General features: G+C 35.7%; 1 protein-coding gene and 3 long non-coding RNA genes across 20 annotated transcripts in view; 1 reads left to right on the top strand and 3 right to left on the bottom strand.

Annotated features, from left to right (window-relative positions):
• Positions 1–11,752, top strand: part of kcnq5a (potassium voltage-gated channel, KQT-like subfamily, member 5a) — a 251,683-nt gene extending 239,931 nt beyond the window's left edge. For 11 of the 17 annotated variants that reach the window (XM_073920922.1, XM_073920928.1, XM_073920924.1 and 8 more), the window contains 2 exons: positions 3,589–3,718; positions 5,454–11,752. In XM_073920922.1, coding sequence (XP_073777023.1) covers positions 3,589–3,718; positions 5,454–6,494 — 1,171 coding nt within the window. In that variant the 3' untranslated portion in view covers positions 6,495–11,752. Of the gene's footprint in view, positions 1–653; positions 2,069–3,588; positions 3,719–5,453 lie in introns of those variants that run through there. The other 6 variants (XM_073920918.1, XM_021480847.3, XM_073920919.1 and 3 more) reach the window with 2 other exon arrangements.
• LOC110440184 (uncharacterized) lies at positions 2,978–16,115 on the bottom strand. The gene is made up of 2 exons (XR_002459867.3): positions 16,010–16,115; positions 2,978–3,699 (listed from the first exon to the last, which is right to left on the bottom strand). It is a non-coding gene; the product is annotated as an uncharacterized lncRNA (long non-coding RNA).
• A 2,612-nt stretch (positions 16,116–18,727) lies between these two features.
• LOC137487404 (uncharacterized) lies at positions 18,728–21,210 on the bottom strand. The gene is made up of 2 exons (XR_011005964.1): positions 21,105–21,210; positions 18,728–19,863 (listed from the first exon to the last, which is right to left on the bottom strand). It is a non-coding gene; the product is annotated as an uncharacterized lncRNA (long non-coding RNA).
• Positions 21,211–23,822: 2,612 nt separating this feature from the next.
• LOC141377191 (uncharacterized) overlaps positions 23,823–23,995 on the bottom strand; it is a 4,115-nt gene continuing 3,942 nt past the window's right edge. Inside the window, exon 2 of the long non-coding RNA XR_012389319.1 lies at positions 23,823–23,995. This exon is cut by the window's right edge and continues 963 nt beyond it. This is a non-coding gene — a long non-coding RNA (uncharacterized lncRNA).

The raw sequence follows: 23,995 nt of genomic DNA, 5'->3' as shown, positions 1-23,995 counted from the left end.
GCCAGATTGACAATACCAACAGGAGTGAGCATACCTAACTAACAAGTCTTACAATGTGAGCTACTTAGCTAATGCTTACATTTGTAATATCTGATAGTTTGCTAATTAAAAACCACTTCATGTGGATTTGTATACTGTAACTTGGAATCTGTGTCTAATTTTACAGCTGATGTCCTCTGGAGGTTAGGTAGCCTTCATGACTGAAATTAAATATGCTGTGTTTTCTACAAAGGAACATGGGGTTCTGAAATATATTTGGGTAAACTGGCAAGTGGGTGGCTTATATAGCCCAAAAACAATGATATTCAACGCAATTTTTCTAAGGAAAATAACTGACTGTAGCATTGTATTGACTTAGCCGAAAAGAAAATGAACGAATAAACTTTAGCCTTGAAAACCTGATGATTTTGAAACAGTGACTTAGTACCAGCATGTTTAAACTAGATTATGTAGACTTTTGTTTTGATCAGTTATATGTCTGTATATATGTCTGTTATATGTAACTGACCTGTGATCTGTAATATGTATGATCGGTAACTTGCATGTATCTCAGATTATCTTCTATCTTGCCTTTGTCATCAGCTTTCTCTTCTTACTTTCCTTGATGGCACAGCCTTTAAACTGTTCTTGACCCTGTATGTTCTCTCATTTAGACTGAACTCAGCCATGGGTCCACATCAGACACTCAGCACCAAAGCCAGGAACCTTTCCTCTCCTTCTCTACACTTGTATTACAGCCAGAGCAAGAAGAAACACGCTGGGTCAGAGGCCTTTAGAAGGCTCGGGGACTTAGTCAAAGGGCTTTACTCACCTTAATCACTTCTTTCTGCACAAGGAGTCCAATGGTGATGATTTATATAGCTCAAACTATTCAAACTGTTTAACTGACACAGTTTATACACATCCATACACAAACAACTGTATAAATAAAGCTTCCAAAAAGAATCTCTGCAGTGCTGCCATATAAAAACCATTGCCTATACCCAAGCAAATATGTGTTTAATAGACATATAAAAGATGTTAAAACGTCTTGGCTAAAACAAGATTTGAGCTGTCAGTGAATATCTAACAAACATCTAACAAAAGTCCAAAATAGTCTAGTCATCAAATAACAGACAGACATTTGTAGTCATTACTCCTGTCTATTTGATGACTATAGTCTATTTTTACTGTAAGTATTGAAAGACATTTATTAGAATTTCTTTTAAACAAGATTTAAATTAAGATGAAATGTTTAGTTTTCTTTAATAATTTAACAGTACAGTCAGTTTACGCATTTTTACATCTTTTTAATGGGTATTTCCCCTCCCCAACAGCAGCAGTTACAGTAATTAGATGTTGCTATCATAAATACAGATAAATAATATAAACTCAGCAAAATAAAACACATACAGAAAATAATAATTGTAAAGAAAAATGAAAAAAACTAAAACAAAAAAATGCAATGCAAATGCAATAATAATAACACATGCATAAATCAACTAAGATAATTATACTTTTACTATGCGTCTCACCACAGGGATCTTATTCATCCTCCAAAAATGCCAAATAATTTCCCTATCTTCTCTGATAAACATATAAATTATCAAATAATCTACAGTTGAAGTCAGAATTATTAGCCCCCATGTTTATTTTTCCCCCAATTTCTGTTTAATGGCGAGAAGATTTTTTTAACACATTTCTAAACATAATAGTTATAATAACTCATTTCTAATAACTGATTTATTTTATCTTTGCTATCATGACAGTACATAATATTTGACTAGATATTTCTCAAGACACTTCTGTACATTTACATGACAATAAAATGCTTAACTAGGTTAATTAGGTTAACTAGAGGGGTTAGGGTAATTAAGCATGCTATTGTATAACAATGGTTTGTTCTGTAGACTATCAAAAAATATATAGCTTAAAGGGGCTAATAATTTTGACTGTAAAATGTGTTTAAAAAAATAAAACTGATTTTATTCTAGCCCAAATAAAGCAAATAAAACTTTCTCCAGTAGAAAAAAATATTATCAGACATACTGTGAAAATATCCTTGCTCTGTTAAACATCATTTGGGAAATATTTTAAAAAGAAAAAAAATTCAAAGGGGGGCTAATAATTCTGACTTCAACTGTGTATGTAATTTTTTCATATGCTGTCACCTTCCCCAATTCTGTAACCCATTCTTGAAATGATTGTGGACCTGCTGAACACCATCCCCTCATAATGATATGTCTTCCAATCATAATACTTATTTGAATCCACTCAGACATCTTCACACCAGACCCCAACACAAGAAGGTGTCCCAGTACATATAGTTTAGAACAAATCGAAAAACAGCATCCAGAAACATCCTGAATGTAATTGTGCCTTGTGCCCAGAATTCCTGTATTTTAGAACAGGACCAAAGGGGATGCATCAAGTCTTTTTCTTCGCTCTCACATCTCTATCTTCAGCAGAGTCAACCCAAGCCTGAAAAACCTACTCAGAGTCCAATTTAAAAAATTCTATATTTTAAATTGCATTAGGCGTACTCCTAAACATTTTAACATTAAGTTTACAGTTTTGGCAAATTTTCTTCCAATGTTGATTGCTAAATATACTGTTTAGATTTTTACACCAAACTGTTTTAAGCGCAGAATGGAAACTACAGCCCATCTTTTCCATTAGCCATTTATAATACACTGAAACCTCATGCTCTCTGCCATATGCTCTAAGAATTACTGATAAATTGTAGTCTTTGTCTGGAGCTCGACTACCCGTCTTAAATGTACTATTTAATTTATGTCTAATCTGTCAATATCTCCAAAACTGATTTTTGTTGAGTCCAAAATGTTAGGTTAACTGGTTAAATAATTTTAAGTCTAACATTCCTTCTAACTTAAGAAAATATTTTTAGTATTAGGTATTTTCTAAATAATGCTTTTATATTTCATGATTTTTATCTCATCTCAAGGTAGTTGAGAACCACTAATATACAGTATGTGGGTTGTAGACAGACTTCTTTTTTATTGCATTACACATAATCTTCATCATTGGACTCCAAACTGATTAAAATATTGTTGTGATTTTTCAGTCAGGGGATGAATATTAATTGTGTTGCACATACTCTGATTGGTTCACCTGATTAATGTTTGTTCAAATGGTTCTTGCATGACAAAATTAAAAAGACAAGGAAGCATAAAACATTTTTTCTAACCCCTGGCAATAGTGAATCACATACTGAAACAAGAAATCTAAAATATTTTATGAAAGCTGTAACTAATATGCATATATGCATGAAAATCATTTGATTAGCACTACATAAAGATGTAAACTAGTAAAGGTAGATCAGATTCAGCCAATATTTAAATGTAGCAAATAACATTTAATGCTCTGAATGTCCTGTACTTGTATAATTTACAAAACATATATGTCAACATGTCTTTCTTACTGTCTTTTAACAGAAAACGTAGCTGATGGAGATGCACTAACATCAGTTCTTATTCACTAACCGAAGTCCAGCCTTTTCCTGCTGTGCCATGCTCGAGCTTGAGGAACAACAGTGTAAAGGTGTACATCCTCATCATATGCTCAAAATCGCTGTTTGTTTCCTCTCAGGGTGGATCAGATACTGGGCAAGGGCCAGATTTCAGTGGACAGAAAAGGCAGAGAGAAAATCCTCCCAGAAGGAGAGTCTCTGGAGCATGACATGAGCATGCTTGGCCGCGTCTGTAAAGTAGAGAGACAAGTAAGCCATACGAACTTGCTATTCTAATGAAACATACTCTTATGTTGTGAAAATTGGGGAAATAAATTAATACTTTTGTCATAGTTATTGTTTTCTGGTTTCAACAAAATGATACAAAACTAAATTGATGTGATTAGTCCCAGTTCCAAGAGTTTTGCAATGTAATTATGGTGCAAGATGTTATAGTTATGGTGCGAGATGTAAATTATGTAATGTATGTATAGTGCAAGAGTCATGAATACATTCAGATGGACCATTTTCAAAAACATTAGACCAAACCAACATTTGAAGAGTAGTATACTAAAATACAGTGCATCCGGAAAGTATTCATTGCGCTTCACTTTTTCCACATTTTTTGTTACAGCCTTATTCTAAAATGGATTAAATTAATTTATTTCCTTAAAATATTGTACACACAATGACAATGTAAAAAAAATATTTTTTTTAATTTTTGCAAATTTATTACAAATAAAAAACCCTGAAAAATCACATGTACATAAGTATTTACAGCCTTTGCCATGAAGCTCTAAATTGAGCTCAGGTACATTCTGTTACCACTGATCATTCTTGAGATGTTTCAGCAGCTTAATTGGAGTTCACCTGTGGTAAATTCAGTTGTTTGGACATGATTTGAAAAGGCACATATAAGGTCCCAAGGTTGACAGTGCATGTCAAAGCACAAACCAAGCATGAAGACAAAGGAATTGTCTGTAGACGTCCGAGACAGTATTACAGAAAAATATCTGCTGCTCTAAAAGTTCCAATGAGCACAGTGTGGCCTCCATATTCTGTAAGTGGAAGATTTTGGAACCACCAGGAATCTTCCTAAAGTGATCGGAGGAGAAGGGCCTTAGTCAGGGAGGTGATTAATAACCTGATGGTCACCCTGTCTGAGCTCCAGTGTTCTTCTGTGGAGAGAGGAGATCCTTACAGAAGAACAACCATCTGTGCAGCAATCCACTAAATAGGCCTGTATGGTAGAGTGGCCAGACAGAAGCCACTCTCTGCCTGGGATTTGCCAAAAAGCATCTGAAGGACTCTCAGAACATAAGAAACAAAATTCTCTGGTCTAGTGAGACTAAAATGAAACTCTTCAGAGTGAATGCCAAGCATTACGTTTAGAGAAAACCAGGCACTGCTCATCACCAGGCTAATACCATCCCCACAGTGAAGCATGGTGGTGGGAGCATCATGCTGTGGGAGTGTTTTTTAGCTGCTGGAACTGGAAGACTAGATAGAGGGAAAGATAAATGCAGCAATGTACAGTGACATCCTGAATGAAAACATGCTTCAGAGTGCTCTTGATCTCAGACTGGGGCGACGGTTCATCTTCCAGTAACAATGGAGTGGCTTCACATCAACTCGTGAATGTCCTTTAGTGGCCCAGCCAGAGCCTAGAACTAAATCCTATTTAACATCTTTGGAGAGATCTGAAAATGGCTGTACACCATCGATTCCACTCCAACCTGAAAGGCTGAAACACCTTGAACCGTGTTAATAGAGCTAGATTTAGATTAATTTTGCACAAGCCCTCTTCCTTGTAAGCGTTTGAGTATACACTTAAAAACTAGCCTAGAGCGCCATCTGCTGTTAAAATCTTAACTGAATCAATTTAAATCAATGAAGATTGAAGAGATTGAAGATTGAAGATTTTTCAGCACAGGTCTAATAATAACAATAATGAACATAAAATGATAAAAAATTTAATGAGATTTGTGTGTTTCTTATATGACAGGTCCAGTCCATAGAGTCAAAGTTGGACTCATTGCTGGATATATACCGGCAGGTGTTGCAGAAAGGCTCCTCTTCGATGCTCGGGTTGTCTGCTTTGCCACTATTTGAGCTGGATCAGACCTCCGACTACCAAAGTTCCCTCCATAGCAAGGAATCTTCCTCCCAGCTCACCGGTAGTGGAGTGTCTCGTTCCTGCAGCAGTAACCTGCACCGCGGTCTTCATCTTGCTTTGGCCCCTAGTGAACTCAACTTGGGTACCGGTTACCCACATTCAGCCTCCTCTTTCTCACCTTCCCCTCTCCTCAACAACCAACCTTCCAGTCCAGACAGTTTCTACCCATCATCCCCTCCTCCAATTCTCACCCCCAACAACCTCTCCAGAAGCCACCAGCGGTTTAGTGAGTTAACCAGGCCTGTCCCAACAGTCCATTCAACCTCAACAACCCTTCAGCTCCCGCCAATGGTACCAGCGCCTCCAGGTCGGCCTACCAGCCTCATCCCAGAGACTCTACAGGAGAGCCGGGCTGAGTGTCCGACAAATTGCCTGCTGGGGACCCAAAACGAGGTTGAGTCAGACAAGGAGGCTGAGAGTATTCCAAGCACGGTACAGCTTCGGGACAAGCCTGAGCGCAACTCCAAGGAAGATGGGTCCTGGAGAAGACATTTGAGCCTTGACATTGATCCACTGATGCTCATGTCTTCCACAGCAGCTGCTTCGCTACAGGTCGAGCGTGGACTCGGTAAGTCTCTTTCAGCTCAGAACCTCATGCTACCAACTGCTGCTGACTGCCACCCTGCATTGTCCACTCGGAGCAGCGGCAGCAGCAACAATGAGTCCAGCGACCGCGAGCCGCTGACCGACTGGGGCGAAACGGAACTCTTTATCAGTGACAAAGAGATGGACTTCCTCCACCAACAGAGCAACGACACCAACTTCTCTTCTGAGCTGCTACGGACAGGGGCCAGCGGGACGTCTCCCAGTCAGGCTGGACCAAGAGATGTTCTCGAGTCCCATAACTTGCCTCACGTATGCCTCGAATAACCCCAACGGAGCACAGCAACCTCACTGTGGAGACTGGACACAACCTCATGTCCCTCATGTGCTCTTTTCCAAAGGAGTTGGAGCATCCCATATGTTCTGTATGTTTTCTGATTTTTATGAGGAAAAGAAACACTGTTCATAAGGTTTTGTTCATACATACATATCAATGCATGGACAATTGATCATACTAGAGAATTTCTATTATTGGAAAGCTGTTGAGCAAAAAAACATACTCCAGGTTCAATATATACGTTAAGCTCACTCGACAACATGCGTACTGTAATCTTTGATTTGTAACATTTTAGAATCTTTAGTAGACTTTATTTTATTGGGATATTTGTGATGTTTTGCATGTGTGTGTATTATTGTCAATCATTTTTTAGTAAATTAGTTTGAATGAACTCCAACTTGCGCTCCTTGTTACAGTGAAGCAATATTTAAAGTGAACAGCAGGGGTCTATTCTTCATACATGGATTACTCAATTAGCTATATTTGGTTGTTGACGATTTGACACGATCCAGGATCATTTCGTTCTTCAAAATTCATTCGAGAGTTGTTGTCATAGCAACAGTTCTGGTAGCTCAAACCTGCTAGGGAGCAGGCTTATTTCATATAAACAGGATTAGATAGAGTCAGTTCAAGCAAAGATAATGCTGAAAGTATGCACCGAATTCTGATATTTTCTTACAGTAGAAGTTATTTACACTTGCGAAAATAGTAAATAGTTAAGACTGCCACCTGGTGGTTCAAAGAGAAAATTTATTGATATGAACTTTTTAGATACAAACGCGTACAATAGTTTTAGTACAATTTGTGTATAATAATAAACATGCACAGTATGTTAGTTTTTTTTTTTTTAAGAATATTACATTTATTCAGTCATGAACATGTTTTGAAAGGGAATATGCTGGTGATTTGATGATTCACAAAAGTTGCAGACACTTTGACCAGTATCAAAATGCTTTTCTTATGCAAAATTGAATCAAACATCTAGTTATTCTTTACACCAATTAAGAAACCGGCTAATACTACTATGGCTACTATAATAAAGAAAATCCACTCTAACTGTAAAACTAAATGAATTGCTAAATACTCGTGACAGTGTAAAGCATGCAGCCCTCAACAAAGGTGGAAAGTTATTACGTATCATATTTAACAAACCCTTTACTACCAATTCTATGTAATTTTGCAATATGACTAATTGAATATTAATTAGATGATGCCACTGCTGTGCCGTCAGCTAATCGCTATTGCTGATCATGATTGCGAGGACATTTTAATCTGATTTGTGACATTGTTTGAAGAATCTAATAAACCAGAGATCAGTTATCAAGATTAAAAGATCCAGTATCTTTCAAACCATCTCAGATAATTTAAGCAAGGTACAAAGAACAGACCTCTGATTGGTAAATGTTAATATGCTTATTGTTTATAACCAGTAACAAAAGTTTTAGTGACTACATGTTTACATGGACATCAGTAATCTAATTATTTACCTTAATCTGAATAAGATCATAATATGATTAAGGTGTTTACATGAGTTGCTTTTTGAATGATTTTTTTCATGTTCCTGTTTTACATGTTATCGCACATAATTCGATTTACATCATTGCGTCACCATGCTTCATGTAATTTCGGGTGTTCGCTTTTAACTTGTCGACTTTAACTGCAGTTTGGCACTTTCACTTTCATTCAGGAACATTTCATTTATGCCCCTGTAACAAGTTGAGGTATTGGATGCGAGTACGAAGAAGAGTACAAAGAATGAAGAGAGTGTTGTTTAATGGAATTGAATTCTGCATGCCAAATGGGAGAGAAAAAAAACTCAGCATTTTGCGGTGTGTGTGTCTGTGGTCCCTTACTGACTTGATAGATGCAGAGAATAGTGTCAAACCGCCCTGTGTGTATGAAAAATCCTGTCAGTCCTACATGACGGTAATAGTTTATCAGTACTGCACTTCAACAATGCGTCTAAAGTTGGCGTACTCCACATGTCTTAATTCGATTTCTGTTTAGTTCAATTATGACCTTAATTTTATTAAATTGGCCAAAAATCGCAGTTTACAAGGTAGGCTCTTAATCAGACTATTGTCTTATTATTGGTGTCCATGTTAACATACTCATAGTGAATTTAGTGGGTTTTTATTTTTCTAACCTTCCCTTTGTACAATTCTTTTGACATAAAATCTTAAAATGACAGCAAAAATGACGAAATTTACAGCCCAACAATAGTAAGTTTCATAAGAACAATTCAAGCTTTTGATTGTATACACTTACATTCATGCCTTTTTTGAAATCTTATATTTTAGGACCAAGTCATTTAAATTTATGAGATTACACTCTTAGAAAAAAAAGGTACCACAAAGAACCAAAAAGGGGGTTTCACAGCAATGCCATAGAATAACCTTTTTTGGTTCTTCAAAGTGAAGCTATCGCATAAAGAACTTTTTTGTAGTATAAAGAACCATTTGGGGCTACAAAGAACCTTTTATGAGTTGAAGAGGTTCTATGGCTGTGAAAGGTTCTTCAAAGAACCATGTACACCAAAAAAGACCCTTTTAAGCATCTTTATTTTTAAAAGTGTATTTAAAGGGAATTTGAGTGGATTAATTCATTTTGTTAAGTGTGACGTTATGCAAAGTGGCTTCCGGGTCAAAGCAATATATACAGCTGTATGGGGAGGCTCAACAAATGTTAATAATAAATTATTAAAAAGTGATGTAATACTTTCAAAAATCACGATCGCAATATATTTAACCATGCCTAATATCAGATTGCCAGAAACTGATTAATATTTATATATTATTAAAAATTTGGTGTCTGTGATGCAGTAAGTCCAGAGACTGTAGTATACACCATAATCTTATTTAAAAAATCTCTTTAATTTGTGATATTACTAAAAAGGAGTCATAAACAAATATTTTCTAAATTCAAATGAATAGTGGCTTGGACCTGGAAACATTATTTTGTTCGTCATGACTTAACAAATGGATAATCACAATACATGTAGAATTTCCATTTCATGTCTGCTTTAAGGAAATGAGGGGTGAGTTTCTTTAAAGATGATCAACATTATAGTGTAGCACAAGTGTTGTCGGTTGAGCTTAACTTGCACAGAACCAAGAACGTTACCTTAAAATAATGAAGGGTTATGGTACTGAATGAGCACCTCTTTCAGTCTTGCATGGATCGGCATGTTTAAAATGCAACTGCATAGGATTGGAAGCGTGTTTGCACCTGTAGTAACAAAATCCACGCTCGGCATTAGCATTCCTTTCTCAATATTTTTTCCTGAATGTGTGGTGGTCCACTCATTTGCATGTTTTAGGAACTATGGAGGAGGGGGGGGGGGGGGGGGATATGGGGGGAACAGCAGAAAACCAGGTAGTCTTGGTCCACACTGCAAAAAAATGCTTTTCTTACCTAGAGGTTTTGTCTAGTTTCTAGTCCAAAAGTCTGCACATTTTCAAATCAAGAAGTAATTTCTGGACAAGAAATAAATATTGTCTTGTTTTTTTAAATAATGTGTCCAAATTGATTGAGTTTTTCCTTTAAAACATGCAAACTAATCGGTATGTCTAAATCTTGTTTTTGATTTAAAACAAGAGTATTATTTTTACCTCATTGGCAGATTATGCTTGTTTTAAGAGAAAAAAAGCTCACTTAATTTTGCCATATTATTTCTTAAATCAAGGCCATTAGTTTTGCTTGTCTAGAAAACACTTCTTAATTTAATAATATTTCGATATTCAGACTAGAAACAAGGCAAAAAGCTATTTTTGCAGTCGTTCACTCACAATACTATGCAAACCTCAGCCAAAAAAGCAGGGTTTGCTAACAGCTCCAGAAGAAACCCAGAATCAAATGCATCTTCACACTGTAGCCTAAACAGATATGCTTTCTAAATTTGTCTTTTAAAAGTCTTAGCATCTGAAGAAATCTGAATGTTGTGAGCAAAAAAAGATTGGAGAAACGTCCTGTGAAGAGTTTGTTTGTGACAATCAGGCTTTTTGAAGAAGACTGATTACAGGATTTGCTAATTCTTTAGTCCTTGTCGATATTTGGCTGCTAAAATGTAAAAAGTAAATCAATGAAAAACAAAAACAAAAAAGTTGAAAATAATGTATCATCTGCATCATCATGACAACAAATCACAAATGCAGTATCATTACTAATGATTGTAATTAAATGTACATTTTGATTCATTTGTAACCTCGCATAATCAAAAACGATTTGGACTGTCAAGTAGAAAGTCTCACAAATGTATTTAAAATTGAATTGCAATATTGCATTTCGTTTGTGTGTTTATTTTTTTTTTTCCAGATTTGTTTGTATTTTATCTGTAGCAAATGAGCGTCTTACCTAAACCTCAGCTTCAAACATTTTTATTCCATGCTTCTGAATGATACAATAAGTGCTTTAGCTAAAATGCTTGTCTGTATAACTTAGAATGTAACGTGAACCATTATTTGTACGTAGAATAACCAAGATTAGCTGGGTTTACTTGTTTTGTTATGTTTAGTTTTGTTCTTTTGGTTAAAAGCATCTAAGGTGTACTTTGAGGATGTTTTTGGCACTGTACTATTGGAAGCACAACTGCTCAGATGTGTATAGAGGAAACCTGCAAATGTGATGATGAACTGTTTTAACGTGAATATATGCTTTAAATAAGATTTATAATCCAGAGGTAGTCGAGATGCTTGTTTTGCTTTAGACTTGAGGTTAATAATATACACACCAGAGAAATGAACTGAGAGCTGTGGAACTAACTGATGCTTGAAATGCTGATAAAGGTACAGAAATATTAGTCTTATTAACACATTATGATTAATATTCTTTCATTATTGCTTTTCTGAGAGTTTTTTATTATTATTATTTGTAGTTCAATGTTTTACGGTGCCTTTTTTGCATTTTATTAAACATTGATAAAACCTCTGTATTCATAACAGCACTCTTACCTTAAACTCTTAATGAAACTATGTTTGTATTTCGATAATTGCACATTCTCTGTTTGGCTGTGAACTTAAAAAGCGTCTGTCAGTTTAAGCAACATTTCTTTGTTTTACCACTAGATCAAATAATTTATTACACAAAAACTGGCCTTAATATACATGCTTGATTATGTTAGCATTCGCTGTCATTCAGAATAATTTATTTCATCGTTGTGCACATAACAGAGTTGATGCTCTGGGATTGAAAAATGCAAAATGAAAATTTATTATCATAATACTTAAATAAACAAATGACTTGAAACTTGGCTTGGTGTGCTTGATGTTGATGTCCTGGAATGCCTCGTCTTACAAACAGTATTAGTTTTAGGGACTTTCTAAAGTCCATTTTTGTTTTGAAAGCTACATGTAACAAACAACTAGCTTAATTATCTAACTATTTTCAAATGAGCCTTTTATACTCCAGTTGTTGCCATCATCATGACTGATGTAAATAAACGCAACCAAGATGACTGATGTTCATTTAAGGTACAACATATACTACCGCAAAAACTTCTATGTAATGGCAGTCCAGAATTAACTCCTGATTCAAGCCATTTACCAATTACTGTACATCTCTGCCCTACAATATTAAGTTTATTTCTTAGAAAATTAAACAGCAGTGCAAGCATTATCTTCAATATGATATTTAAATAGCCCCATGTGTAAAATAATCTAAAATAAATGAAAAGGCTAAAGAGGCACAACATTTGCATTTCTTGATATTATAAAACAACATTAAACTTTATCGAGGACACATGCTCAAATTCAAACAAAATCAAATCAAGGGACAAAAAAAGATTCCAGTCATATATTTATAGATTTGTTTTTCATATTATAGCCATTTTAGGCAGCACAGTGGTTGGCACTGTTGCCTTACAACAAGAAGGTTTGAGTCCCGGCTGGGTTGGCATTTCTGTGTGGAGTTTGCATGTTCTCCCCATGTTGACACAGGTTTCCTCTGGGTGCTCCGGTTTCCCCCACAGTCCAAAGACATACGGCATGGGTTAATTGATTGAATAAACTAAACTGGCAAGTGTTTGTGTGTGAATGAGTGTGTATGGATGTTTCCCAGTACTGGGTTGCGGCTGGAAGGGCACCCATTGTGTAAAAAATGTGCTGGATAAGTTGTGGCGAGCCCTGATTATTAAAGGGACTAAGCCCAAAGAAAATAAATGAACTATAGCCACCTATCCACAACATACAGGTTGGCACACCATCACTGACAAACTTCTGGCATCATAAGTCATGAGAAGCAGAGGCAGGGAGGAGACATTTTGAGGGGCAGGGGCTCAAGTGGAAAAATGGCTTTATCTTATTCAGGCCCGTAGCCAGCCTGGTGAAAGAAGTGGTCCTTTTGTTCTCATAAATTGGACCTTTTTGCAGTTATACGCCTCATTATCTATTTATCTATAAGATTTAAATACTGCATTTTAGTGATTTGTGTTTCCTGGATTAGCTAGTCAGATGTCATCATAACCACACTTTTTGATGTACTAAAAATATTTTGCAATAAAAAAATAAAGATAAAACAAGACAAATTTTTTAAATACAAATTTAAAAAACGCTGGTTCGAACCGTGGCTCAGTTGGCGTTTCTGTGTGGAGTTTGCATGTTCTCCCTGCCTTCGCGTGGGTTTCCTCCGGGTGCTCCGGTTTCCCCCAGGTGAAACTGGGTAGACTAATTTGTCCGTTGTGAATGTGTGTGTGGATGTTTCCCAGAGATGGGTTGCGGCTGGAAGGGCATCCGCTGCGTAAAAACTTGCTGGCGGTTCATTCCGCCGTGGTGACCCCAGATTAATAAAGGGACTAAGCTGACAAAAAAAAGAATTACAAATTTATCACATCATATATATATCAAGAAAAAATAGCAATCTGTTAAAGTTTTAAAGTAAAAAAAACTGTAGCCTACTGTCATTTATTAGACAGAAATTAGAAAACAAACTTGCCAGCACATGCAACTTCCCTTAGTCACAATTGGGACATTTCAATAAATAATAGTAATAATTATAATAATAATAAAACAATAATAATGAATTCTTCAGAATTTTTCTAGTCTCTTTGGTAAAAACAAAAAGTACATTTGAAAACTCCCGGATATCAACAACAGCCAAAATATATTCAAATCAATTTAATATGGTCCGCTTTTGGTGCTTCACACCTTTTTTAGTGCTTATTTTTATTTCAGAAATAAGGTCCAAGATTTAGAATAAAGTTACCTGTTAAATGTTTTCTCTGTTTAAAAACAATACAGTGGTGAAAGAAAACTTCTCTTGCATCAGATTATAGTCCCACCGAAGCATCAGCTGACGGAGGATTCTGTTTGGTCTTAAAGCCTTTTTCGTTGGAGTATTTTCATTACTTATGATGGCATAGCAGTCAAAAAAGGACAAATGAGCTTTTGTATGGGACAAATCTGGACCTTTGTCAGTGAGGGGTGGGTCTTCCGAATCCCCCTGGCTACCGGCTTGAAAAGTTAGAACATGTTGTATGCTTATAGTAAACATGTTTTTTTAATAGAATTTTGGCCGTAAAAGCGCACCTACAGGTGTTTCAGGCGCAGGGCAGAGTTTCTCCCGGTTATAATTTATTTTATTTATATTAATTTTGTCTATAAAATTATTATACCTGTCCAGTTTCATCTGGAATGCATCCCAGATCACCTTCTGAAGTGGTTTGAGCGATCTGGTATCTGATCAGAATAAAACGAATGAAGTGACCAAACAACCTCAAAAACACAGACGTGACGGAAATATATATTAAATATAAATATATTATATTAATTATATGGTAAATAGGACATATGCTGGACCTTTTTGGCCGTGGAGGGTGGTTAGTAGCAAGTAACATGCTATCATAGATATATACACTATATATCGCATAGGGACCCTGAGCATGCGTCAATAGCGCCGCCACATTGCTACAGTGCTCCCAGGACAAATGTCATTCAACCGCACTAGTCAAGACAGTGTTATTACGTGAAGATGCGGGACTTTAGCGCTGTCTACGGGTGTAGAAACGAGCAAACAAAGAAATCAAAGCACAAAGCAGAACATTTCATAGGTAATATGAAGTTTTTTTCTGTTTTTGTATGTTCTGAACTTTGTGCTAATCAGGTAACGTTATTGATGATAATACAGTCACTTACAGCATTCACCATAAGACAAAGAAGCTCCAACTCGCACTAAACACTTGGCTTATGCTAGTTTTGTTGAATAAAATCAGCAAACAATGCAAAAGAAATATGACAACGAGATGCTGCGCTGCCAGAAACTTGTATTATTGTCGGTTAACGTTAGTGAAAGAGTCGTTCGGGGGATTCATTCACAAACGAATCGCTCCCGAGTCCCTCCGTCAGTATGAGAAGTGAAAGCAGGAGAGGAGCTGTGTTTCAGGACATGATTAGATCAAATTTAACAGGGAGGGTGAATAGTACATTACTGTCAGTGGCGCAAAAAGGGGGTATGTAGTATATGCGGTGCATAGGGGCGCCACACATGGCGGGCGCCATTGTGCCAAAACTATTTTTGAAATTATCCATATTAGGAGTTTCAAATAATATATATATATATATATATATATATATATATATATATATATATATATATATATATATATATATATATATATATATATATTTGTTAAAAAGGTTTATTTAGCATTTTATACGCATATATTATTGTATTTTATTAAATTAAAAAATCATTTAACCCTCACCCCCCCACCCCCATTTTTCATACCATCTACATGTTTTTATGAATTTATTATGTATCATATTGATTCGTCAGGCCTTTTGGTAACTTCTTAGCTCAAAACTATTTTAATTTTAGCTACAAACAAAGTTATAACATTTCAATTAAATAGAACATTTGTTTGTTTCTGTTTTTTCCCCCTAAACATTTGACAGTCTTTTTTATTTAACTTTTAGCAGTTTCAGTCAATTGTTCTTGCAAAGACAGACCTTACACTTCTCACAGGATGCATGTGAGAAGTAATTGCAATGTTCTTTTGCCCTTTAGGACTCCCATGTCTATCTTTTTGTTTTGACAAATGTAGTACAAAAAGTCTAAAAGCAAGGCTAGTCAAGGTGATATAATCATTTAGTGAGGGAAAATTTAATTGAGAAGAAATTTGGGGTGGTATGAGATGCATTTCTTTGCGACTTAACATGCCTAATGTAATTATACCTTTTACTACTTCATACTATTTCAGTTGTGTTCAGAACTGCGAAACTGTTTTTTTAAGCATATTGATATCTTTATGAAAAAATATATTTAATTTATTGATGGAAATATTTTCCACATTTTATCACTTGCCTGTTATAAAATATAGTTGGATTGAAGGGGGGCGCGCAAAAGTTGAAGACGCATACTCATCAGTAAATGTGCAGTTGCCCCTGGTTGTGTACAACATTATGACGGAGCGGAAGGCTAACACCCATGCTTTTCGTTTTATGTCAGGAATTACGGAGACTTGCATTTGGCTGAACTTAAAAACGATTGAATACATACAGAATTCACTACTCACCATAACTTTGATGAAGGAAAATCGCCTGAATATGATGTTTCGGAGGAGCTCTGCGATTGCTGCGCTGGAATTTAAACCTGATCCAACAAACGACTCTCACGCGCATGCGTACACGCGCTTTTGCTGCAAGGTTTGTTCGCCAAACACAAACACAATTTTCACTGCTCTTTGATAAATTGCCAAAGCACAGTTTTATGTTTGATGAATGAATATTTTTTATTTTTACTTCAGACCAACAGCTAAAATTAATAATGTGGATTTTTTTTTTCGTTTGGGGCTTATTATTGTGAATTCATTTGTTGAGTCAATATTTAATTGTCAGTGTCCACAATAATTTTATTTACAGTGTAATTTTGTTTTATAGAATTTAATAATGAAATAATTATTGCAAAAATATGATCAGATAAAAAACGTATTTGAAATTTGGTTAAATAAAGTTTGATTGCAACAAAATTTGATAAAAATTGATTATGAAAATAAAATAAATAAATAAAAGACAAAATTTTATGTATGTTTTCGTTTTTATTATTGTTTTGGGATCTAGGCCTGGTTATGATAAAAAAATGATAATAATAATTATCAGGATATCTGCTTACCCCAACTGATTTTAATCAAAGTTAACTGAAAGTGTTAATGTTTCTGTATTACACATTTTGTTTAGTTCACACTATATTTACTTATTTATAATGTAAAAATGACACAATGTGTAATAGAGAAGCAATAGAGAAGAACTCCTCTACTGCTCTGATTGACTTTCTGCTGATCAAGTGTTGTTTACATTTAAATGACTCCAATATTCTGTCACCACGGCAACCTGAGTTTACACTGAAATCAACACATCTCTCTGAATCTGATCACTTGAGCTCTTTCAACTCTTCACTTTGACAAGTTTCATCAGATTGTCTGATTTGGAAAGTTGACATTCATGGAGCAGCGGCGCCTCAGACGAATCAGGAGTCTTCCAGCACACCTGAAGGACTTCTTGCTGGAGGGTGTCCCGTCTGTTCAGGATCCTGCAGCTGTGATCAGGTTGGATCATACTTACAGCTGTATCTCTTCCCCAGGTCTGAAGGAGCATCACCTGAAGAACGCAGCTGTCCTTCCCCAAATCCATCCAGCATCCTCAGTGCCTTCAGTGGACGTGGGACAGCAGGAGGAGCCACTCTCTATCCATGGCTACAGCGTTCAGGCCTACCAGGACATCTACCGCTCTGTGGTCGAGCCCATGATCAAGAGTCGTCCCTACAGCCTTCAGCTGGGCCTGGAGATCAAGCAGCGGCTGTGGGAGGCACTCAGGTGTCCTGTGATGGAGGAGACGGTGCAGGCTGATGGACGAATCCTCATTACAGAACGCAGATGTGGATCCAGACCAGACAGCATGGCTCCTCGAGTCCATGTGGACATCAGTGGAGAGCCACTGCCTGAGAAGCCCAGCAGAAAGAGGGCCAGACGCTGAGTCTTCACAGTGTCCCAAACCACACTGCAGGCCTGCGTATGTATATAGTGTACATAGTTGTAGAGCAAGTTCACAGTAAGTTTCCTTTTGCATGTTTTGTTTCATCAACTGGTTGGTTGTTGGTGTTGGTGTTGTTGACTTGAAGTTCTTGGTTTGCTCGGTGGTCTTCAGGATGTTTCAGGTGGTTTTCTGCACGGTTGTCGAGGTTTTCTGAGCGGTTGTTCTCGTGTTGCTGGTCGGTCGCTGGACTCTTCTGAGAGTTTCGATGCGTTAAGTGGTTTGGGGTGTCTGTTAGGTTAGGGTAGGTTAGGTTAGGTTAGGTTAGGGTCCCTCACGTGGTTTGCAGCTTGACGTGCTGTGAGGGCTTGTGTGCATCAGTGATGCTGAGAGCTTCGCCACTGGTACTTCACAGATACCGGTAGGGTCACCCATAGTGGACTGGTCTCAGCAGAGATGCCCAACTAAGACAAACCAGCTGATTCTGGACAGCAGATTTACATCAGAATCACTTGAAGATGTGGAAGTTGCAGGATTCGTGGAAGCAACCATTCTAAATAAATGAATCAATTAATAAATTTGTTATTTAATACATATAAAAGAGGCTGCAATTCTTTTCTTTTCCTCTATTATGTTGATTTTTTATCAAGTTATAATTAATAAATAAAAGTAACAATTCTGGAATTATTATTACCCTTTTAACCTGATTTTCAAAACAATCCACCACTAATTGCACTATTAAAACTATAATAAAACTATAATAAAATAAGCCATAATAATAATAATACTAATAAAAAACATACAATAAATAAAGCAAATGTTTAAATAATTTATTCAATTTTTTGATAGAATAATATTTTCAATTATGTTATAAATATAAATTCAAATTTTTTATACGCTGTAAAAAATGAATCAATATAATATTTATTTAAATAAATTTAAATATAATTTACTCCCCAAACTACATTTTCTAGTGACTGGTCACATCTAAATTCAATTGTGGCAACAGCCTGTCAACATTGGCTCAATGAGAAATAATGTGTTGAACCAATTAAAAAAAAAAACATCAAGTCTGCCAAATCATGTTATTGGCCCAATTGAATGTTTTAGATTGTGTGCAACAAGCTTTTTTGGTTTCACCTAATTTAAAAATGTATATTGGTTAATTGTATATTGGTAAACAATGCTAAAGCAATTTTACTGAATTGTTTATTCCTCGTTGTCCCAAAAGAAAATGAATAATAGAATAAACAAAATCATAATACACTAAACACTGCCACATTTATTTATTTATTTTTATTAAAGAGACACTATTGTAAAAGTACTTTAGAATAACAAATACATTACACATTTCAACAAAGTATACCGTATAAATTCTAGCATTTTATTTCTCCTAATATTGACCTCATTCTTTAAGGCGGAAGTTTTTCCTATTTGTTTTAGAACATTTGATTCAGTGCCCTATGGGAGAAATGACTAGGAATATTAAACAGCGGAAAACAGACAAACTACTTGCTCTACAAACTAGTGTGTTTATGACTCTACAGACAAAGCAGAATAATATATTAAGAAAATATCAGATTGCAACATCAAGCATCAAAACAAACAGTTTTTAACGTCTAAAAATCAAAGGAAGTGAATGAGAGCGGAAATCTCCAGCCAAAAAGATTCAAATGGCTGCGCCTGCTCGTACGTGAGGAATAAGGTTAATACATAGAGCTGAAGTGTACTTAATATATATCCCAAATATCTGCAAAAATGTAAAAAAAAACAGCATAACATTTGAGTATTTTTGTGAGGTTACTTTAACCATTGTTTAGTGTTGTCACCTGAATACTTTCATTCTACAAAAGATAATCTGAACTTATGAAATTACATTTTTAATGGTTAAACCCATTCATTAACATTAAACATCTAATATATTTGCATATAATCAATGAACGGTTCATTCCGCTGTGGCTCCCCCTGATAAACAGGGGACTAAGCTGAAGGAAAATTAATAAATGAATATTAAAATCGTCAAAAGCACTATCAAATCTAAACAATGGGTTACTTTACCCAGTTGACAGATGATTCCAGAACAGAAAAAAAACTCACAAAAATTTCAAGAAAAGTAAAACAAAATCTTCAAGAGGAACTTCAAGCACATAAAGCTGCATCTGTTTTCAAATATTTACCATGTAAACCTATTTAGTCATTGTATTCCAGGTTGAGTAGATACTATAATCCAAAAGCACAAACGATGCATTGATAAAGCGTCCTATTGTCGAGCACCATCTCCTCTTCCAGGACAGCAGACATTCAGCACAGTTGACAGGGCTCTTAAACTTCATCATGCTCCTGATGCTAACTGTTTCAAGGATTCCCATCTTCATTGTAGCTGTGTGGTTTTCCAATGGCCCTGTATGTTAGAAATATAAAACGGCAATGTCAATATTAAGCCTATATCAAATATATATTCAAATTTCACCATAATACTGTGTCATTTTCAAAAACACTATTCCTGTTGGATTGCAGATGTAATTTTACAATGACAGAATGTGGATGTTCACATATTTATTAGCATGGTAATACTATAGTAATTAATACTTTCCATACTGTGAGAATGCTATGTGGTAAATTGCACATTTATATGTAAAATGTCACTTTGGCCAGGCACCTGTTTGTTTCCAGCAATGGTTCTAAATATCATTTACAGTGAGTAATAAACAGCAGAAGACAAAAAACAGGTTTTCTTTCCAAATATATATATATTTGTTAAAAAGGTTTATTTAGCATTTTATACGCATATATTATTGTATTTTATTAAATTAAAAAATCATTTAACCCTCACCCCCCCACCCCCATTTTTCATACCATCTACATGTTTTTATGAATTTATTATGTATCATATTGATTCGTCAGGCCTTTTGGTAACTTCTTAGCTCAAAACTATTTTAATTTTAGCTACAAACAAAGTTATAACATTTCAATTAAATAGAACATTTGTTTGTTTCTGTTTTTTCCCCCTAAACATTTGACAGTCTTTTTTATTTAACTTTTAGCAGTTTCAGTCAATTGTTCTTGCAAAGACAGACCTTACACTTCTCACAGGATGCATGTGAGAAGTAATTGCAATGTTCTTTTGCCCTTTAGGACTCCCATGTCTATCTTTTTGTTTTGACAAATGTAGTACAAAAAGTCTAAAAGCAAGGCTAGTCAAGGTGATATAATCATTTAGTGAGGGAAAATTTAATTGAGAAGAAATTTGGGGTGGTATGAGATGCATTTCTTTGCGACTTAACATGCCTAATGTAATTATACCTTTTACTACTTCATACTATTTCAGTTGTGTTCAGAACTGCGAAACTGTTTTTTAAGCATATTGATATCTTTATGAAAAAATATATTTAATTTATTGATGGAAATATTTTCCACATTTTATCACTTGCCTGTTATAAAATATAGTTGGATTGAAGGGGGGCGCGCAAAAGTTGAAGACGCATACTCATCAGTAAATGTGCAGTTGCCCCTGGTTGTGTACAACATTATGACGGAGCGGAAGGCTAACACCCATGCTTTTCGTTTTATGTCAGGAATTACGGAGACTTGCATTTGGCTGAACTTAAAAACGATTGAATACATACAGAATTCACTACTCACCATAACTTTGATGAAGGAAAATCGCCTGAATATGATGTTTCGGAGGAGCTCTGCGATTGCTGCGCTGGAATTTAAACCTGATCCAACAAACGACTCTCACGCGCATGCGTACACGCGCTTTTGCTGCAAGGTTTGTTCGCCAAACACAAACACAATTTTCACTGCTCTTTGATAAATTGCCAAAGCACAGTTTTATGTTTGATGAATGAATATTTTTTATTTTTACTTCAGACCAACAGCTAAAATTAATAATGTGGATTTTTTTTTTCGTTTGGGGCTTATTATTGTGAATTCATTTGTTGAGTCAATATTTAATTGTCAGTGTCCACAATAATTTTATTTACAGTGTAATTTTGTTTTATAGAATTTAATAATGAAATAATTATTGCAAAAATATGATCAGATAAAAAACGTATTTGAAATTTGGTTAAATAAAGTTTGATTGCAACAAAATTTGATAAAAATTGATTATGAAAATAAAATAAATAAATAAAAGACAAAATTTTATGTATGTTTTCGTTTTTATTATTGTTTTGGGATCTAGGCCTGGTTATGATAAAAAAATGATAATAATAATTATCAGGATATCTGCTTACCCCAACTGATTTTAATCAAAGTTAACTGAAAGTGTTAATGTTTCTGTATTACACATTTTGTTTAGTTCACACTATATTTACTTATTTATAATGTAAAAATGACACAATGTGTAATAGAGAAGCAATAGAGAAGAACTCCTCTACTGCTCTGATTGACTTTCTGCTGATCAAGTGTTGTTTACATTTAAATGACTCCAATATTCTGTCACCACGGCAACCTGAGTTTACACTGAAATCAACACATCTCTCTGAATCTGATCACTTGAGCTCTTTCAACTCTTCACTTTGACAAGTTTCATCAGATTGTCTGATTTGGAAAGTTGACATTCATGGAGCAGCGGCGCCTCAGACGAATCAGGAGTCTTCCAGCACACCTGAAGGACTTCTTGCTGGAGGGTGTCCCGTCTGTTCAGGATCCTGCAGCTGTGATCAGGTTGGATCATACTTACAGCTGTATCTCTTGCCCAGGTCTGAAGGAGCATCACCTGAAGAACGCAGCTGTCCTTCCCCAAATCCATCCAGCATCCTCAGTGCCTTCAGTGGACGTGGGACAGCAGGAGGAGCCACTCTCTATCCATGGCTACAGCGTTCAGGCCTACCAGGACATCTACCGCTCTGTGGTCGAGCCCATGATCAAGAGTCGTCCCTACAGCCTTCAGCTGGGCCTGGAGATCAAGCAGCGGCTGTGGGAGGCACTCAGGTGTCCTGTGATGGAGGAGACGGTGCAGGCTGATGGACGAATCCTCATTACAGAACGCAGATGTGGATCCAGACCAGACAGCATGGCTCCTCGAGTCCATGTGGACATCAGTGGAGAGCCACTGCCTGAGAAGCCCAGCAGAAAGAGGGCCAGACGCTGAGTCTTCACAGTGTCCCAAACCACACTGCAGGCCTGCGTATGTATATAGTGTACATAGTTGTAGAGCAAGTTCACAGTAAGTTTCCTTTTGCATGTTTTGTTTCATCAACTGGTTGGTTGTTGGTGTTGGTGTTGTTGACTTGAAGTTCTTGGTTTGCTCGGTGGTCTTCAGGATGTTTCAGGTGGTTTTCTGCACGGTTGTCGAGGTTTTCTGAGCGGTTGTTCTCGTGTTGCTGGTCGGTCGCTGGACTCTTCTGAGAGTTTCGATGCGTTAAGTGGTTTGGGGTGTCTGTTAGGTTAGGGTAGGTTAGGTTAGGTTAGGTTAGGGTCCCTCACGTGGTTTGCAGCTTGACGTGCTGTGAGGGCTTGTGTGCATCAGTGATGCTGAGAGCTTCGCCACTGGTACTTCACAGATACCGGTAGGGTCACCCATAGTGGACTGGTCTCAGCAGAGATGCCCGACTAAGACAAACCAGCTGATTCTGGACAGCAGATTTACATCAGAATCACTTGAAGATGTGGAAGTTGCAGGATTCGTGGAAGCAACCATTCTAAATAAATGAATCAATTAATAAATTTGTTATTTAATACATATAAAAGAGGCTGCAATTCTTTTCTTTTCCTCTATTATGTTGATTTTTTATCAAGTTATAATTAATAAATAAAAGTAACAATTCTGGAATTATTATTACCCTTTTAACCTGATTTTCAAAACAATCCACCACTAATTGCACTATTAAAACTATAATAAAACTATAATAAAATAAGCCATAATAATAATAATACTAATAAAAAACATACAATAAATAAAGCAAATGTTTAAATAATTTATTCAATTTTTTGATAGAATAATATTTTCAATTATGTTATAAATATAAATTCAAATTTTTTATACGCTGTAAAAAATGAATCAATATAATATTTATTTAAATAAATTTAAATATAATTTACTCCCCAAACTACATTTTCTAGTGACTGGTCACATCTAAATTCAATTGTGGCAACAGCCTGTCAACATTGGCTCAATGAGAAATAATGTGTTGAACCAATTAAAAAAAAAAACATCAAGTCTGCCAAATCATGTTATTGGCCCAATTGAATGTTTTAGATTGTGTGCAACAAGCTTTTTTGGTTTCACCTAATTTAAAAATGTATATTGGTTAATTGTATATTGGTAAACAATGCTAAAGCAATTTTACTGAATTGTTTATTCCTCGTTGTCCCAAAAGAAAATGAATAATAGAATAAACAAAATCATAATACACTAAACACTGCCACATTTATTTATTTATTTTTATTAAAGAGACACTATTGTAAAAGTACTTTAGAATAACAAATACATTACACATTTCAACAAAGTATACCGTATAAATTCTAGCATTTTATTTCTCCTAATATTGACCTCATTCTTTAAGGCGGAAGTTTTTCCTATTTGT

The sequence above is a fragment of the Danio rerio genome, chromosome 13 (assembly GCF_049306965.1).
Source record: "Danio rerio strain Tuebingen ecotype United States chromosome 13, GRCz12tu, whole genome shotgun sequence".
In the NCBI taxonomy this organism is placed as follows: domain Eukaryota; kingdom Metazoa; phylum Chordata; class Actinopteri; order Cypriniformes; family Danionidae; genus Danio; species Danio rerio.
This window is presented reverse-complemented; position numbering and strand designations above follow the sequence as displayed.